The sequence below is a fragment of the Phoenix dactylifera genome, chromosome 7, assembly GCF_009389715.1.
Source record: "Phoenix dactylifera cultivar Barhee BC4 chromosome 7, palm_55x_up_171113_PBpolish2nd_filt_p, whole genome shotgun sequence".
Classification (NCBI taxonomy): Eukaryota; Viridiplantae; Streptophyta; class Magnoliopsida; order Arecales; family Arecaceae; genus Phoenix; species Phoenix dactylifera.
Window position 1 is genome coordinate 9,222,514 of NC_052398.1, and position 19,968 is coordinate 9,242,481.

The 19,968-nt window shown below is 39.9% G+C and overlaps 1 protein-coding gene across 4 annotated transcripts; it reads right to left on the minus strand.

Moving 5' to 3' along the window:
- Positions 1 to 3,812: 3,812 nt before the first annotated feature.
- LOC103719680 (ankyrin repeat-containing protein At5g02620-like) lies at positions 3,813 to 15,066 on the minus strand. 4 transcript variants are annotated; one of them, XM_008809038.4, is made up of 4 exons: positions 14,858 to 15,066; positions 13,477 to 14,041; positions 10,347 to 10,756; positions 3,813 to 5,159 (listed from the first exon to the last, which is right to left on the minus strand). In XM_008809038.4, exons 2-4 carry the CDS (start codon positions 13,928 to 13,930, stop codon positions 4,299 to 4,301), a joined length of 1,725 nt encoding a protein of 574 aa, XP_008807260.2. In that variant the 5' UTR covers positions 13,931 to 14,041; positions 14,858 to 15,066; the 3' UTR covers positions 3,813 to 4,298. The 4 variants fall into 4 exon arrangements, with proteins under 4 accessions (XP_008807260.2, XP_008807259.2, XP_008807258.2 ...); XM_008809037.4 differs by lacking the exon at positions 14,858 to 15,066 and adding an exon at positions 14,598 to 14,773; XM_008809036.4 differs by lacking the exon at positions 14,858 to 15,066 and adding an exon at positions 14,181 to 14,773.
- Between the last annotated feature and the right edge of the window lie 4,902 nt (positions 15,067 to 19,968).

Here is a 19,968-nt window from a genome sequence, read left to right on the forward strand (position 1 = left end):
AGATAAGTAAAGAATTCAATTTGAACCAAAGTCTGAGTCTCGAGTCGACTCCGGGAGATTACGAGTCGACTCCAAGCGTATCAGAAGCACTCGCACAGGCTTGAGTCGACTCCTGTAAATTACGAGTCGACTCCGATTGAGAACATTTAGCCGGACAGAAAGATTCATCTCAAAACCTGTCAACGAGTCGACTCCTGAAGAGCGTGAGTCGACTCCGATGCTTGCCGAGTCGACTCCAGCATAGTACGAGTCGACCCCAGGGAGTAACAGACAGAAAGACAGAAAAGCTATTTTGGACCCTGAGAGCCGAGTCGACTCCCGAAGAACTCGAGTCGACTCCGATGGTTGGCAGGTCGACTCCTAAGGAAGCGAGAGTCGACTCCCAGAGTAATACAAGGCAAAAGTCAGAGAGCAAATTTCGGACACTGAGAGCCGAGTCGACTCCCGCAAAGTCCGAGTCGACTCCAAGACAGCGCAACCCCAAAGACAGAAGACGGTATTTTCGTCTCTAAGAGGCGAGTCGACTCCAAGACAGTTCGAGTCGACTCCAAGGCAGCGCGACCCCAAAGACAGAAGACTAAATTTTCTTCTCTGAGAGCCGAGTCGACTCCGAGACAATTCGAGTCGACTCCGAGACGGCACAAGTCAACAGACAGAAGATCGGGAGTTCGGACTCTGAGTGCCGAGTCGACTCCCAGAATATCCGAGTCGACTCGAGTGAGCAAACTTGAAAAATACATCTCTGGATTCCTTGGAACGAGTCGACTCCAAAAGTGCGAGGTCAGCTCCAGATATTGGGGAGTCGACTCCAGGTTCAGGCGAGTCGACTCCAAGTCGAGACAGCACTTTAATTCAAATTCAGAACAGTTGCCGAGCCGTCTCCTGAAAAGCATGAGTCGACTCCTGCAACAGGCGAGTCGACTCCAGATCGTGCGAGTCGACTCCGATCCCAACGGAAACATTGTCAGGAGTTGCAGAATGTGCAGAACGGCTAGAATATTGGATCTAATGGCTAGTTTTCTTGGGGAATGGCTTAAATAGCCACAGAGAACTGTAGCAAGGCAGAGAAGTGATATTCCGTTCAAAGAAAACAAGTAATCTCCACCTACCAAAGAATTTCAAGCAAATACAAGTGAAAGAAGGAAGAGGGGCATTAAACTCCAACCAACCAACTCTTCCCAGCATTCAAGAAGTCTCTATCAGTCATCAAGTCTTCGAGACATTCAAGAGGAGACCCCGAGTTCGAGAAGCCCTCCTCTACATCTTCATAAATTTGTTTGAGGGCTCTTAACTTCTCCCTTATTAATATCGCTGAATATCTGCTTGTTAAGAAGCTTCTTTCTTTTTCTGTTTGTTTTCAAACCTCTTGTTCCTTACTTGATTCAATCAGGGGATTGAATCAAGGGTGTTAAGGTTTGTTGGTGAGCCTAGGTTGAAACCAACGGTGTAAGGGTTTGATTGTGATCCTGAAAAAACAATCGAGTGGTTCTAGTCGGTGAGCCTGGAAAAACCGACCGAGTTCGTTGTGATCTCGTAAAACAACAAGTTGGATTGTGAACTTGTAAAACAACCGGCTGTAATCCGTGGGGTTATAGTGAATTCCCAAGTGAGGCTTGGGGAGTGGACGTAGGAGCAAGGGTTAGCTCCGAACCACTATAAATTTGCTTGTGTTCGTGATTGCTTTATTGTCTCTTACTTTCCTTCATCCACTGCATATAGCATCTAATTAATCTACTCGGAAAAAGATTTAATTAGTTACTCACAAAGCGTTTAATTGCAATAATTATTTAAAAACCCAATTCACCCTCCCTCTTGGGTTGTCTATCTGGGCAACATATATATTATTACCGTTGAGAACTGACTATCCCTAGGCACCGCGGCGAGAAGCACGATGACGCTAGAGACCTCAATGGTTGGCTATTTTGGTCAAAATTGGAGAAGGGCGAGCAGCTCTCGGTCACTGCAGTCGAGATTCTCGTCGGATGGCAGCACTCTGACTTAAAACAGCATAGAGGAAAGAAATCCTCTGGCTGGAATGTATCTGGCGGGGATCCTTTAGGGCTGTCAACGAGCCGAGCCGAGCTTGAGCCACCGCAGGCTCGGCTCAGCTCGTTCCATAAAAGTCTAGGCTCAGGCTCAGGCTCGGGCTCGCTTGGCACAGCCCGAGCCTACCCTGGCGCCCCATCCCCATCCCCATCGTTCGTTGGAGGAGAGAAGAACAAAGGAAATAAAGAAAGAAAGAAAGAAAAGAAGAAGAAGAAGAGAAGAAAGAAGGGGGCGGCTGCGAGCACCGCCGACACGGGCGTCGGCCGCGGGCGCCGGAGGCTCAGCCGCGGGGGAGGGAGTGAAACTTTCACTATGAAAGCAGAGGGGTAGGGAGGACCTTGACACGGGAACGGCTGAATGGGGCGGCGACGCTTCACGCTTGTTGCCTCCCCTGTCGGGGGCGATGACATCGGGGGCAGAGAAGGGAGAGGAGGAGGCGGCGAAGCTTCTCGGAGAGCTGGGATCGGATGTACGGCGTCATCATCGTCGTCGTCCTCATCATCGTAGCCGTTGTCGAAGGGGAGGGGGCATCAGCTTCGGGCTTGAGGGCGAGCCGACGAGGAGAACGGAGAAGAAACCAAGAACGACGAGAAGAAAGGAGGGCCAGAGGCGGAGGGGTAGGGAATGTTCTGGAGAAACCGAGAAGAAAGGAGAAAGAAAATAAAAATGGGTTAACGGGTTGGGTTCGGGTTAACAAGTTGAGTCCGAACCCGAACCAATCCAATTCGATTTAAAGAAATTAAATGGATTTGGGTTAGCTCGGGTTGGGTCTGATCTAAATCCAACTGGGTTCAATTAGATTGCGATTTAAATTGATGGAGCCAAATAAAATTTAATTGGGTTGAGTCCAAATTTAATTGGGACCCAATTAAATTGTTAATTGGGCTCGTGAACTGCTCGGGCTCGGGATCGGATTTAAACGAGCCTCATTTTGGGCTCGGGCTTGGGCTCGTTTGACTAACGAGCCGAGCTCGAGCCGGGCTTTTACCGAGCGGGGCCCGAGTCGAGCCCGAGCAACTCGGCCCATTGACAACCCTAGGATCCTTTGGTGTCTAAGTAGATGTGGTAGTAAAAAAACATGAAAAGGTTGCCTTTTAGTCTATTAGGGCGTTCTACTTTCTTACCTTCTATACTCCTTTTTTTTGTGTATGTCCATTGGAGGAGCCTACCTATCAGTAGAAAATTAAGTAACTGACTTGAGTACGGCCTCAATATCAGACGTGAATGCTTTACATGCGGATGACGCCTTGCCTGCCACATTGGTGGACCAAGCAACTTGGAAGGTAAGGAGGCCCCATTAGGAAGAACACCAGTTTAAAGAGGCCTAGGCTTCAGGATTAAAAAGGCTCCCTCAGCCCCTCTCTAAACACAAATCTCTCCAACCAGTGGGGTGTTATCACGCAAATAGAATGGAAACAGGATTAATGGCAAAACTGCATTCCAGGCATCCCCATTACTTGCAAGTTCCTGGCTTTTATCACTCTACCATGCCGCCCAGGAACTCAAGGGTAACCAAACTTTCCAGCTCGCCAATAATTCAGTTGCAGCTCTGACACATATATTTACAGCTTACTAGAATATCGAAAGGCATTTCATCTGAAGAAGTTAAATTCCTCGGAGCAGACGAAATATGGGGAAGAAAATAAAAGGAAAAATCTAACAGCCAACCGTGAATGCAATAAGCTTTTCCCTCTAGCAATTAGTGCTTGTCGAGCTCAATCTAACCCAAAGATATGCCAGATATCAGATTTCAAAACTCTTCAGGATCCACCAAAACCAGTTGCAGGCTGGAGCTCTAGCTCATGTACAAACAGAGATCTTTAGAAGTATGATATGTGCTGCTCACCTATAACACTGGAAAACTTATCAAGGCAAGAAAAAGGTGTAATTTTAGCCCAAGAGCTCCACTGTCGAAAATATATTACATTTAAGCAGCACAAAGGCCAAAAGTTCTGGGTGATATTGAATGGATTTCTTCCATAACACCAACCAAGTAACCTTCTTGAATATTAATTTCAACTCATGTTATAACTTTGGAAGATACGTCCTTTATTTCACCAAGCAACAGTGAGCTTCAAACTAACGAAGGTTGTGTGTTAAGGCCTGAATCCATTCTAGCCAACACCCTGGTAAAATGCCTATGATGAATCTTTCAGGGTTGTGCATCATATATACAAGGGTGTAGAAAACTTGATGGAGACTCTGACAGAGCTCCTGAAGTGCAGACACCGTAATATATGAACTAATCCATTCTAAATTGCATAAAGCTTCTTATATTCACTATTCAATATCTCCGAGTCTGACGCCACAGACAGAGACCATGAGTGTGACCTACTCGCAGAGGCCCTCCTTATGTTCCTCAAGGTTTTTTCTTCGAACCGGTGAACAATGATGAAGTAGCACATAGACCCCAGGGTGGTCAGCATGATAGAGGCACCAATTGCCATGGTGGACCAGGCAAGCCACCAGTCGTGGCCCACCACAACATATGTCAGTGAGATGAAGGAAGCTGATATAAAGAGACATGCTAGCCACATCAGCTTGTTCATCACAAACACCATCATTTTCTTGGCCTTCTGCTCGACAACTATTAATGAAGTCTGAACAACAACCACTGCAAGAGAGATGAAGAGGGCCAATGAGTCGAAGACCAAAAAGATGATGAATGCTGCTTTCTTTGCCACGTAAGCTTGTCCAAGGGTGTATCCTTTTGTGGAAGTATCAACAAACTGGCCAGGCACGGTGAATATGGCTGCAAAGGCCACAGTGGCAATAAGAACCGCAACCACAGTGTTGGAATTTATGGCATTGTTGAGACCTCCAATGTGTAGCTTCTGAAGTCTCTTCTTGATCTTCTGAACCCTCATTTCAGTCTGATGGGTTTGTCGGAGTTGAGATTGGACATCATGTTTTATGTCACTGACAGTTTGCTTTAGTTGCTTTGCGGGGTTCAGTGGATTTGCTTGTTCCTTTGAGGTCACAGCACCAAACTCTCTTAGAATCGCAGATATCTGTTCATTACAGCATTTCTCTGCAATGCCAAGAGCAGTCTCGCCAGCTCTATTGATTGCATTGACATCAATCCCCTCAACTGATAATAAGGCCTGCACTATCTGCAATGATGAGGAGATTTTATTAGATATCAGCAAGAGACGGGAGAAATATGAAGCAAAGCTCAGGAACAATCAATTAACACAACTAAGTCCTAGAGAAGAATAGTTACAGATGAAACTGCACCATGAAACTAATAATATATATATCACTGCTTCTTAATATGATCCATAGAATTTAGAAGAAAAAAAAGATCCATAATAATAAGAATAATCAGTCATTTATCAACCATTCCCAATCAGCTTTGTAAATTCTTCATTGATTGTCTCACTTCAGCAGAAGCAGAATTATTTGAGTACATGCCACAGTAAATAATAGTTTTGGAGTTTGATTGAAAACCCTGCTCATTCTGGAGATAGCCTTCCTGATCAGTCCAGAGTGAAAAGGTTGAGATGTGAACAAGCAAGTAGAACAAAAAGTGGAAGACCCAAGACCAGCCTCAAATAGACCAAACCAAGAACAATACCTTATTCTATATAGCTTTAGGATTACTTATTTTTCTACAAACTCCATAAGCATCACAGGTTACACATTCTGGCAACACCAGCTTTGTGCTACTTAATCACTTAGAGGAACATCCTGGTCTAACTGATTACCCGTTTGATATATATGATCAGCACCAACAAATGAATACTCAGCGAAGAAAATAGTTGTTGATCCATATCTTACTATAAGGAAACTTCCACTTAAGAGTGAAGTACCGAAACTCATCTCTGCACCCACTTCCTAAGCATTTCCTATTGACAGATTCACTTCTCTGTCACCTGAATCTACTCCTTCACCTGCTCCCACCTCAGGCAACTAAAATCTTGAGGAATTTGTTAAAGGCTAGCATATTGGATTCCATTTCATTACGGATCCCCTGTTAGGGTCTAATCACTGTTTAGTGGTGGTGAGATATACTGCAACGAACAAAAACTTCATACTTCTGGTTTGTTTCCCTCATCTTAGGAGAGTAGATATGCATGCACGGTAAGTCGCTGGTTTGGGATTCAAATTAGGTTGAGGCTGGGAGTTTAGTATTCATGCATATTGTTGCAATAGAAAAAGAAAATATTAAAAGGGAAACAAGGGAAGGAAGAAGAAAATGTTGGACAGATTGTTTTTTTTCTTTTTGAGAAATAACTGTTGGACAAATTGATAAGAGTTATAAAAGAAGATAAAGGTGTTTCCCTAATTTTCAGGCCAAAAGCAGGATAGCAAGTTAATGGTCAAGTGATAGGCTTGCACCGCATTGCTACCAGCCTGTGGCCGGAATTTGAATAAGATGGGATCGGATTTGGGTGCCTTGAAGCTTCAAGGACTTTTGAGAAAAATGAAATACTGCCTAAAACTACTATAAAACTACTGTGAAACTAAAGCAAAGCAACAAAGGATAAAGGATAAAAGATATGAACAGATTCTATTGTTCTGGAAAGGATCGTTTGTTCTCTTTTACAAGTTTTCTTTTATATCACCACACTCTCCTTTTCCACTTCCCGACAGTTACACATCATGGGTGGTTACACCCCACCAACCCATTTTTGCCTTATTTTCCAATTGTCTAAGCTTTTGAACTCCTGGTGACAGGATTTTTCCACTCATCACAAATATATTCATTAGCTTAAGCCAGGGCCGACCCGTCATTGAATCAAATCAATTTCTTGGGCTCATTTGGCCACTCAACCATCACTTAGTTAATCTTCGCTAAGACAGTCCGTCGGCCCAATTATGGCATGCACGCGGGATATGGTGCAAACAGAAGGAAAAAGAAAAATAAAGGAGCAAAAGAACAGAAGAGGGAGGCAGAACAAGGAGCGAGAGAGAGAGAGAGGCATTCATGCCACACAGGTCGAGGACCTAACCAGTCAAAACAGAAAACTATCATCAGGCTACACAAAAGGGCATTGCTAGGTCATTGGTATTTCTCTCCAATCATTGGTATTTCTCTCCAACTTTCATAAGTTAAAGACTGCAAATTCAGAAATAACAAGAAAGGTAGATATTTTGATAATCAGCAATGTCTATGAAAAACGTACAGCAAAGCTCTCCTTTTAACAAGAAAAAGAAACAGGTCCAATGCAAAGAAACCAGTGTATGATTGAATGAATTTCTTTGAGCATCTGGCTTTCAAATATTTGATCAGTAAGTTTCACCTGATAAATGATGCCATTACACTTGGTTTCTGAAATATGTTTAATTCATTAAGGAGGTGGTACAGACAAGAAAGTGGGAAATTAAGTTAATATGTTGAAAGTTGCAGAATTCACTGAAGAAAGTAATACAAGACAATTTTCTAACAATATTGATCCAAAAGAAGGGAATCATATGGAAACAATACTATGAGAGCAATCACTGGATCATGCAAGATCCTTTTAAGGTAGAGTCTGCTGAGAGTTTTCTCAGGTTTACTGAAAAGTCTATATTTTTCATCTCAATACCATCAATTTCCCACTAACTGGCCAAACAACTTTTCGAGCATGTAAATGTCACAAAATTGCGATCAACATTTGCAACATTTCTAACTCAAGCTGAGATGTCTGTCTATAGCCCATGAGGACCGATGGAAGAGGACCAAGATTACAAGGACTGGCAGATCTTATCGTACTTTGAGATTTTTCTGAATCTTATAGTCAGGAAGTTCAGACAGGTCAAACTATAAGGTAATGTGAGCTGCTGATCATATGGGTGTTTGACAGCTCCTATTTCCAGTATTAGTTCTAAGTTACATAGAAGTTTATTTTATGGGTCCAAGCACGAGGGTCCTTCATGATTGAAGAAAAATTACTAACTCATTACGTCAGTTCATTCTAGAGTTCTACTTAATGATAAGACAAGTTAATAGTTCAGATGACCATACATGAGTTCGTTTGAGAGTTTTAGTTAATGCTTTGCTCGTTTAGTATCCAATACAGCTGCTCTAAGCCTCTCTAAGATCCCCCATGAAACTAGCACTCATCAAAGTTACTTCTTTATGAAAGCAGGACCCTATGTAAAAGTTATTTCTTTATGAAAGCATGATTAGGAAGAGGTCGAGTTGTAGTGTATTCAAAAAGGAGAAACTTAAACTATCTATAAAGATTGGGCAACAAGCTTCCTTACTTGGTTTTGTTCATTCTTTTTCCAAAGCCACGTTTTTCTGTTACTTTAAGGTACCTGTGAAGGTACCTTAAAGTAATAGAGCTGTATAATATTTGTAGTTTTCTATCCTCTTTGACGCCACTTCTACTGGTGTTAAAGAAACCTCGATACATCTGCAGCATCACTTTCCCATGCTTCCCATTTTCCTCCGACTCAGAATTTATTGACACATTAGCAGCAATAAGGCTTCTCCACTGCTCAGGATTTTCAAGAATGCAATGCTCAACACCTTAAATGAAAAGAAAAGAACCTCTTAAAGAATCCTAACTCACAAACAGATTTGACAAGGGCAATGCAGATTATATGGCATTGGACTTTCATAAAACTAAGGGCTTAAATAAACATAGCAGGGTCAACTATTTGACCTCTTTTGATTATCAAAAAGATGATTAGTGACAGTTACATAAAATGGAAGACCAATAAAACAAGAAAGGCAGCTATCCTCCACATTTTCATTTCAGCTCTATAAAGGGGCAAACTGAAGCATCATATAGAGCACTTTCACCTTCCTAGAATGGAAGAAAGGATATCAATCCAGGCCATGGGTTGATGACTCCGACAAATGTTGCTTCGCTCTGCCTTATGCTGAAATTTTTTTTAAAAAAAAATACACATAAAATTATTACTAGAAACTGTACTCCAAAAACAGTCAGTCATCTCTTTTTGCCATACATTTTGTTGTACATATGAGCTTTGCTAGATATAACATATCTTATGGGGGAGTTAGCTGACCTTTTGCTATTACACAGATGAATTTGAGAAAATAGTTTTCTTTTTGAATTGATAAAAATATCGTAACCAGGTTCACCAAACAACATTCATTTTGCTTTGAAGCTTGGTGCTCTACAGAAAATTTCCTAAATTTGTATCATGCTACAATTTTTTTTTAAAAAAATAAAGTTGGTCAAAAATGATGAAAGAAACATCAGAGTTCTTCTTGACAAGAATGACATAAAGACAGGATCAGGATTCCTTATGAAAGTTAAGCAACATGAAGCCAAAGCACTAGGTGAAATAGGATGTTTGGAATATGTCCATGAGGGTTACAAGGTTTGCTTAGAAAGTGAAAGAAATTTGTGGTATTATACTTGTGCATTTAGGAATTGTGACCAGGAGTTCTGATATTCGCAATTCATGAGACAAGGGTATTGCTACTTAATAATGCCATTCCACTGAAAGAAATGCATTGAATGATGCGCATCAGATTGCCACCCACCAATCCAAGCATAGCTGTAATCATATGAACACACTAAGGCAAATCTTATTTTTAGATTTTTCACAGGTTCACATTAAGTTAACAGCAAGCATTGGGCACTACATTAGTATCTAATAAAATGCATTATATAAATAGAGCACTTGGAATATATTGAATTACTATCCAGATTATTTACGCAATATGGAAATCTGAATACAACTTTTTAAAGGAAACTTATTGAAAGGTTTCCTTTCAGACTTGTACTGAAAGAGCAGAAAGACAAATAAGAAAAAAAATACTTCCATATAGGACTGAAATGAATGAGACAAAATGAAGTGAACCTTACACTAGCTCACTTGCTGATGAGACTCAGGCTTAAGCAAGATACAACTAAATTTTACACCCCTAGTTTCATCCAGAAACTTAACAACTTGTTCATGTCATCAGCAAGGTGTCTCTAAAACAACCAAAATTAAACTTAACACTTAGCATATAAATTGCAGTAAGTTTGCATGAAAATCTTCAGGTCACAAACCACCTAGCTGAATAGTTCACGACATCAGCAGAGAGAATAACTCAGAAAAGTGATTAATCTTTTAGCCTTAAAAAATACCTCGCAATTATGTGAACACATGCAAGCAACCATCCTATTCGTATTTTGGGAAGTTGCATTAGAAGGAACATATTACCACTGGTGAATGATAATAATGCATTTCAATCATAAAAGTTGTAAAACAAGAGGACTCCAGTTTAGTTTAACAAAGCGAAGCACTAGAAAATAAACAAGAGATATATTGCCAAAAGAGCTAGGTACATCACATCACTAAGCAAAAATAAGTGTGAGATAAATCAATGTGCCAACATTGTGGCTTACCCCAAGATTGCCCTTCCTAGTTGCAATATGCAATGGTCTGTTCCCCTTGTTATCCTCCAAATGAATTATTGAAATATCAGGCTTCAGCAGTTCTTGTACTATGTCAACATTTTGGCCTTTCACAGCCATGTGAAATGCTGTCTGCCCCTTCTTATCTGTCCTCAAACCAACACTGGGGTCCTTATTTAAAAGGGATTTTACCACTTCTACATGGCCCATTCTAGCTGCTGAATGCAGAACAGTTTTTCCATTATTTCGTGCTATCTTGGTGAGGTTAGCATCTGTTTCTAGCAGAAGATTGACAACATCAAGATGGCCTTGAGTGGCGGCAGTGTCCAAGGCTGTAGAATTCAATAAATTTGTAGTCATAGCGAGTGCGGGAAAAGACTGCAACAACTCTTTCAAAATTTCTGCAGAATTCAAGCAAACAAAAAGAGAATCAATTTTACAAAATTCTGTACAAGCACAATCAACATAATACAGTACAGATTCATAAACAATCATAAGGTCGGCCAGCCCTTAAATCTAAAAGTTAAAATTTAAACATTTAGGAAGTGTAAATCAATATTTTTTTTCCCAAAAAAAAAACGGATGGAACCATGGAAAGAAACTTCCAGAGCTTTAGACACAGTCATGTGGTTCATGGGAAGTGGAAAGCTATTAAGTGTCGAAGCCCTCTCTACCCAGAGCTGGAAAAGGGCATGTGGCCTCCATGAAAGCGGGGATGTATAAATCTATTAAGTGACAAGTTATTTTAATTTACAGTCACATACTTCAAATACTGTGTGGAATACAACAAGCAATAGATCCAGTTATAGGTCTCAAACTGGAGATCTGTTTGTAGGCTGGCTTCTGTTCGGCCTCGAATTCAGCTCAAGCTCAGCTTGCTCGTTTAGCAAGCAAGCCAAGCTTGAGCTGGATTTTCAAGCTTGTTTAGGCTGAGATTTATCGTTTTCAGCTCGTGAGCCAGCTCAAAATTAACAAATGTATATTATAATGTCTATTATATTTTAAGATATTAATATATTATATTTACTTATTTAATAAATGATAAATAACTAATAATTGGATTCTAATCCAATGGCTAAGTAACAAAGTTATTTAGTCACACGTTGAACCAAAATCCAACAGTTAGGATACATGGTGGGTGATAAGAAAGCCCAAAAATGCTCCCTCTCCCACCTAGTTGCCACCCTCTTGCCCTTTCTTAGTTATCACCAATCACCGTGGCACCTACTCTCTGGCTCTCGTTGCTGCCAACCTACCACCAGCTCTCCTCCATGTCCCCCCACCAGCCACAACCCCCACTAGCCACCCACCAACCACCAGCGTTACTAGCGACAAGCTTGATCCCTAACACCAACTCATCCCCTTCCTGATTGACCAGAGATCTGCAAAGGGCCGCCACCAACCCCCCCTGTTGCTAGCTCCTTCGCCTCCTCCCCCTCCCTTGGCGGCTACTACCCCCCCCCCCCTCTCTCCTCCCTGCCCAACCACACCCATCGCCCCTTCCCTCCATCTCCACCCCTTCCAGCTCCAATTGCCAGCGGCGGAGTCTCCACCCATCGACCCACTCCACCCTTATGTCCACGATGACAACTTCCCCCCTCCAACATCAGTTACGATCACATCGACCCCATGGACACGGACTCAACCCCAGTCAAGTGTTCAACAATTTCTTGAGCATCCTCCACGTCCTACGCCATCCTCTACTTCCTTCGCAACTTTCGATACCCATAGGAGGTCGGCAACAACAATGATAGTAATATTGGGTTCAGTGAGTCAATGAGGGTGGATCAACAGCCGTGGTGAGAGAGGCGAGTTGATTCTATTTTCGAATAGTGAGCCGAGCTTTGAGTTCGCCCAATTATGTATATGAGCCGAGCTTGAGTCAAGCTCAACTGACCTTATATGAAATCAAGCTGAGCTCGAACACGGTCCAGCTAGCTCGACTTTGCTAGCTAAGTTGCTTTGGGTAGCCAGTGATAAGAATAGTAGAATGAATATTTTTGTATTTATTTAGTACAGAGCCTACAAAGCAAGAGGAGCAGGTTATGCTTGTTATTTCGGCAAGTTTATTACCTAAAGTTGTTGTTTTCTTTCTATAAGCATACCAATCTACTTCTTCAAATAAAATCATCAGGTTGCCAGGATATTTCAACAACCAATCCTTCTAAACATAGATGTTCCTGGTATCATATTTTTAGAGGTTCACTCATTTTTTTTTGCTTTCAAAAAATTAGAGCTTCTTTTAGATGTCCAATCACTTCTCTTGAAATGCAGCAGTGGTTAACAACAATGACCAAGGTAGCTTCCCTTGGAACTATTTGATCTTGCTCCAAATATTGACTTGTCACCACTTTTACAAAATTGCAGCATGCTTCAATTAGAACCACTGACTCATGGTTGCTTTAGAGCCTTCCATGTGCTGATGCCATGTTGATAGGAGAAATAGCCTAAGTGCCCCCTATTCATCCTCAAGCAGCACATCAGTTCATCCTCTAGGCTGCCCACATCTTGTTCAGGAATTCCTTCCTATGTTGTGCCAGTACCTTTTATATGTTCTTTTTCACAAGCGAATCTTTAATCTCTCTCTCTGCATTTTATATCCTGATAAGGCAGTACATTTAAATAACACACACACTCTCTCAACATTTCACTCAAAACTTACAAAGAAACAAGTGTTACTGTAGAAAAAGCTTACTGGTTAACTCAGTGAGGATTCTTAATCAAATCTACATAGTACTGTGAAATATCATGTCCATATATTCACCGAAATGGTCTATAGAAAGTGACCTAGCAGAAAGCACACAAAATTAAGCAGCAAAGTCACTGCTCGGTGTCAAGGTACAACAAATATAATATCATATCATTTACGATAATCCATAGATTGATTGATCAAATATAAAAGTGCAGGCCACCTTAACCAATATATCATTCTTCTTTTTTTTTTATAAAAAAAAAAAAGGAGTCAGCAATTTCAATCATTTTAAAGTTATAGCGCTAATAACAAGGCAAAAGTCTATATTTTATGGTATTGGCCATAAATTGTCATTTACTTTGACATTATGCATTAAAATAAATATAGAAAAGCAGCAAATGCAGTTCATCTCTGAGATCTATAGCTTACCAAGGTGGCCCTGCTTAGCAGCGATATGAAATGCATCAAAGCTGTTATTAGCCATGGTACTAGCTGACTGAAAGTCTGAAACCTTCAATATCTCGCGAACAACCTCAACATGCCCCTTCTCTGCAGCAACATACAACATCGTCTCTCCATCCTGGTTCTGCTTAGAAATCAAATCTTTTAAATGGCTCTCGTTGCAATCAGAAAGTATCCTCTGAACATGCACCACGTTGCCAGCTCTAGAAGCTAGATGCAATGGCGTATCACCTCGCTTCCCAGGGCTATCCCGGTACCTCCTCTCCTTGAAGCTCTGCTGTTTATCCATGGACCCCAACCGGAAGCTCTTTTGTTTCTCCATGGACCCCATCCGAAAGCTCTTTTGTTTCTCCATAGCTTCTAGACGAAAGCTCTGCAATTTCTCCAACGCCCCATGATGAACGCTTTGCTGTTTCTCCATCTCCACAGTTAAAGAGATCTCAGATAAAAGAACTTCCCTTCCTTTCCCTCTTCTATTTAACAAACTTCCGAGTTCATAACTTTACCCATGCCAAGCATCTCAGCCCAGAAACTGCAGCCAGAAAGAAAAAAAAAAAAATCTCAGTTTCAACACTGAAATACGTTTTCGTCTAAAGCTATCACTGGTTGGGCAGATTCAGAGCTCCTACATCCCATATACTTGTGAAGGATGGGAACCCAGAAACAGTTACCTGGGACTAAAAAATATACGTTTCCATATAGAGAAGAACAAGAAAAAGAATTGATGTGAACAATCGAAACCCTTAATTCATCTCGCTGTTACCCAGCTTCAGAGCTAAGAATCAGTGGTTTTAGCCAGCGATATAACCCACAAACTCCTCCCAATAAGCAAATTAGGGGGCGAACCCTTCTTCTCCCACTTTCCTAAAGTCCCAAATTCTTTCAAAGCAACACTTAACTCACAACTTTTCCAGAAATCCAAAGCACAGGAAGGAAGCAAAAAAGACGAGAGTTTGAAGAAACGCACCAGAAGCAAAAGCCCTCTTCCTCTTATCCACAAAATTTCCCCAAGAAACGCCATAGCCACAAAAACCAGAAATCCAAAACACGCGCCAATCTAATCGAAGTTCTTGAGATAAAAGAGGTACCTTTATGCTTTATGACTGAAATCTGGAAATCCCACCCACCCAGCGCTCAAACTACCACTTTTTTCAGATCTCCACCACTGAACCCCAAAAAAAATACCCATAAGAGCGAAGGGAGGTGTGGTTTCCTACTCCTAATGGGGAAACACAAGACCTTTTTTTTTCTCAACTTCTCTTTTCACATTTAGTCAAGTGGATCCAGTAGCTTTGAAAACTGTTAAAAAAAGCAGTTAAACAAAAGAAAAAGAAGAAGAAACACTTACCTCCACTTGCTACAAGCCTACGACCCTCGTTTTCCTTGAGAAAAACGATCCCTTTCACCAATAATATCCTGTTTCCGTTCCTCTTACCCCCTGCTTCCTGGTTCGTGCCTTTCTGTGAGTGGTTCAGGCTTTCGTCATGTAGGATGAGTACAAGACAAGGCGGCTGTTGCTTTCCCTATCATCATAGCGTGGCGATAATGGTGGGGAGAAGAGAGAGAGAGAGAGAGAGAGAGAGAGAGAGAGAGAGAGCAGGGAAAGGAGTCCTGGAAAACAGTGGACAAAATATTCTAGGGGAGGAAGGTGGCCTCTTCTAACCGGGAAGCGGAGTGGGTTGTCCTAATTGTGAGGCTTGGGACACGTGTTACGCGAGCTACCGGAGCTGGACTTTTATGGTTGTTTGACTGCATGGGTGGCGCCTTTTGACGCACGTGAGAAGTGAGGAGTGGGAAGTGTTTTTTTTTTCTCTCTCTCTTTTTTTTGATTGGAGAGGAGTGGAGCGTTCAGGCGAGGCAGCCTTCTGCTTGGAAGGTCCGCTCTGATGTTTTGGTTTGGGCTTCTGACGCTTGCTTTTCATGATTCTTCTAGAAAAATGGTGATTTGTTCTCATAGTCCCGGACCTTACTTTTATAATTTCCAATGAATTTCGTATAAAAGTATCCCTTTTTTTTCTTTTTTGAAAAACAATAGACACTTAGGGGGGCCTTGATGATATTTCCTCGGATTTAAATGTAAAATGCACAACAATTTAAATAAATATGTGTAAATATGGATTACGCATATATATATATATATATATATATATATAGATTACGCATATATAAAAGGTTCAACAGATATACATCGAGACGCTATACTTAGAGCTAGGAGCAATAGCCAAAAAAAAAAAATCTCTAAATATATATCATTTTGTAAAGAAAAACCGAATTTTGCTTGCAAAATTAACAATTAGATGATTTTTAGGCAAAGATTTCTAGTTTTACAAAGCAACAAATTTAGAGCTACTCTTCTCAAAAAGTTAAAAAAAAAAAAAAACAATTTTAGCACCACCATATATCTATTCCGGGGACAGGATAAGCCTTTGAGTGAAAGACAAGATAAGCATATTTCATGCTTCTTTCGGCGACAAGACAAGCATTTGAGTGAAAGACAGAGGGGGAGAGAGAGAAAAAATTTTAAGCAACGATTGATGATGGAGGAAATGCGTAGCAGGAAGAGATTTTTCAAATTTAGCTTGAGTGAAAGACAAAGAGGGGGGGGAGAGAGAGATTTTTAAGTAACGAATGATGATGGATGAAATGCGTAACTAAAGGAGATTTTTCAAATTTAGCTTGAGTTACTTTTGCTACAAGCTACTGCAGCATTTCTTGTAGAAGCATTTACATTCTATAATTTTATTGATCACTATAATTAACAAAATGGAAATTAATAGCTTTGTTGTTCTTTTTGTTATCGATTTAAAGATATAGAGGCACTCGATTTATTAGATCATATAGATAATGAATGTGCAATCAGGATAAAAAAATATCAAAGCAAATGGTCCCCTAAAAGACTAGGCTTAAGCTCTTATGTCCCTGACCCTAAGTGGCTAAGTGGTCCCCCAAAAGACTGGGCTCATGCTTTCAAGATCCATCAATCATGCAGATGCTCTGTTCCCTTGTTCTTTCTAACCAAAAGAAATTCACACAATCCTTGTAGATCTAGCAAATCAAATGAAAAAGTTAGTTTATGCTGGTCAAGCACTAATAAAAGCACCTATTCTTGAGAAAGAACCTCCTACAATAAGGTCCTTTGCATTTCCTCCATTATTTATTTTATTTAAAACTTAAGCTGGCTTACTTGTCAAGTATATATGTCCCCTTCTATAGGTTATGTGTCCTTGTATTCAGTAACATGTCATCATGCTGTAGAATCCATGGGATTATATAGTCATATAAAGCTAAAGTTAGATAGTTAGTTGTGCACATTAGGTTTTTATATTTTTATTAAATATTCAAACCACACGTGAACTTAATATAAAATTTTGAATTGGAGTAATTAATCAATCACTTCAGTGACCAAACGACTTCTTGTTTATTAGGTAAACGCCTTGCTCCAATATAGCCTTCTCCCTATGTCATTAATATAGAGATACATGGGAATGGACGGTTAATTAGTGCACCTAACTTATCCACAGCCTACCATGGATGACCTTTGCATTGGACAAATGGCAAGGTGTCTATTCTTGTGGCACGCGTCCAAGCTTTTGCTTGCAAGACTTTGTAGCTGTCCTTTCAATAACGGGTATATATCTAGTAGTTGTAATATAATTAGGCAAAGGGCGACCTAGACTAGGCCAAAAAAGATGTCACATCTCAATGTGCTCATATTAGTGGATTGTCCAAAACAGCTGTCTAAATTCCAATCAGAGAGCCTGAAATCAAATTAGAGAAATCTTAGTATATTTTAACGAATCGAAAGACGAAATCGATAATAAAGCCCGAATGATTTGCTCCGTATATTACGCACAAAAACCTAATTTGGTGCTCATTCAGATACCGTAAGGGTACCCAAGCAGTATTCAATCAAATTAAGTGTATTGTGGCACATCATCAATTTTTCTTACTTTGGCTTCTATCTTATAACAAATGGTACCTTTAGGGGCAAACCTGCATCCAATTTTTCCTCGACACGTAGCGGTATGATTTAAACTAATGATCATTACTTATTAAACTATAAAAGTAAGCATAGGTCATTATCTCTTTTAATATCTTACCCCAACTTAGTCTTAGCAAGGCTCCATAAATGTATTAGTCTTCTCCATAAGTTATAGCTACTCCGAAGTTAAATAAAGATATATTTATTTTTTACTTGAAGAGAATAAAGAGAAAAGAAAAAAAAATCAAAAAATTCAGAATACATTTATCAAATTATCTTATACCATACAAAATTGTTTGCGTCGAGATAAGGAGATTGAAGACCTTTGGGCTACTATGATGTAGTCATTGCCCATTCTTCCACGGATTCACAAGGTGCAAAAAATTTGGCCAACTCCCACAAGAGTCATGCTGATTCCTATTGCATGGACGGTTAGATAGAAATCTGAACAAACTAATATTGTGCACAGCATCAGTTGAACTATTTTAGAATATAGTTTTAACCATAACTACCCTAGATTTTAGAGAATTTATTATTAAACAGGTACTTATCATCAATGCTTAAATTGATAGCCAGTGGCATGGAATACTGTACTGGCCCAAATCGGACAGCATGAGAGGTATCATACCATACCGGTTCGATACCGGTATTCGGTATAGCTGGCGTACCAATATTCAATATGCTAAAAAAATTTCGTATCATACCATACCGATACTGCACTATTGCAGCACTTGGCTGGTGATGATACTATTTAAATTATTAATCTAGTCCAATACAAAATATTGGATGGCTTAGAGGCAAGAGGGCACAGAAGCAATACTCATTGTTAAATAACATAATAATGATATCTAGTTGGCCTTTTCCATGTTCATCCGATTAAAAACTTTCTTGTAAATACAAATCATCAAATCAGTTCTACAAATCAGATGTTAGATTTTTTTTTTATTGTTGTTGAAAGAAAAGGAATAGCGGAATATCTCTTCATAGATCTTCACATTGCCAAACGTCACCTTTTTTTTTTTAAAAGAAAAGTATGATCACTTTGGGAATACTCAATCACATCACAGAAGTCATCTTTAATCGCTTTAGCCTACCGAGCATATCTCAGCTCGTTTGACATCTCCCTCCTCAGGCGTCGTAAGTGGCAAGCAAGAATTCCCTGCGAACGCTTCCAAAAATCTTGCGACTGGCCATAAGGTGACAAAGTTACCTAGCTTTAAATCTCTCCGGTCTTACTTCCAACCAGAAATATTGAAGAAATTTTGCAATGTCAAAGCTGAGACTTTTCCTTTTCCTAGCAAGAATTGGAGGAGAAAGTCTATTTCTGAGTTTGTTCTATTTGCTCTTTTCTTTTATCTCGGGACGTTTGCGTCTGTTGAATTCCATTACCCTGTCAAGAATTGCGGGGCTTTGTAGCCCATGGGAAAATGTTGACGCTCGGAAGTCTGTTTTGGAACTACACTTATTAATTCAACCTTGATGGGCACTGCAAGCAAAATATTGCAGAGCTTATCATCACTTGACTGTGGACCACGCAAAATGTCTTTTTTTTTTCTTTTTTTTTTTTTGATAAAGGGGACAATGCAAAATATCTGATTTATTGAAATTTATGGATGTTTTCAATAAAAATTTGATTTTATCTATTCTAAGACAGATATGAAATTGCCTACAGAGACGTATCTCACTATATTATATGCGCACAAGCAAATTTATGTATGTGTATATGCATGAGTACGCATGTATATATGCATGTGTATGAGTACATAAATTCGTGAGACGTAGGTCTGCAGGCAATTTCATACATCTCTTCAAATAGATAAAACCAACATTTGTTGAAAACAGGTTTGTTAAGCAATTGAGGGATATCGATATGCCACCTTTGATCTTGCCGATCAAATTTTACAAAACTATAAGATATAAGCTTAGCTAACAATCTAACATATAGCCATAGTAGTGTTAGAGGCTTAGGATATATGTAGGCCCAAAACATTCATAATTTGAAAAGATTTAGGGCTATATCAATCGAGGAGAGAACATCTACAACCATCTAATGAGAGCACATATACCAAAGTAGCATGTACTGCCTACCCGTCTATATATATAGTATCCCTATCAAACGGCTGACGAAGGGTATACACATATATACCCCCCACCATAGGTCAATTGCCTCCTTAAAAGAAAAAAAAAAAAAAAGGCTACTCTGCCCATCTTAACTAAATCAGAATATCCTCAAGATTAAAAAAAATTAATAATAGTTTTTTTAATTCATTGTTTCTATGTTAACCATTTTTTTTTGAAAACAAAGTAGATATTTTAGAAAAATTACAGCATTATATTTTCTACGTAACCTGGATTAAATTGTTTTATTATATAGGGTGGAGTGATTTATTTTAGAATAAAATGTGTTGGAAATAGGTTAATCAGCTGAGGAAAGGAGCAAACTTGAGGGGGTGTAGGTGTATATGTGTCTCAAGAGA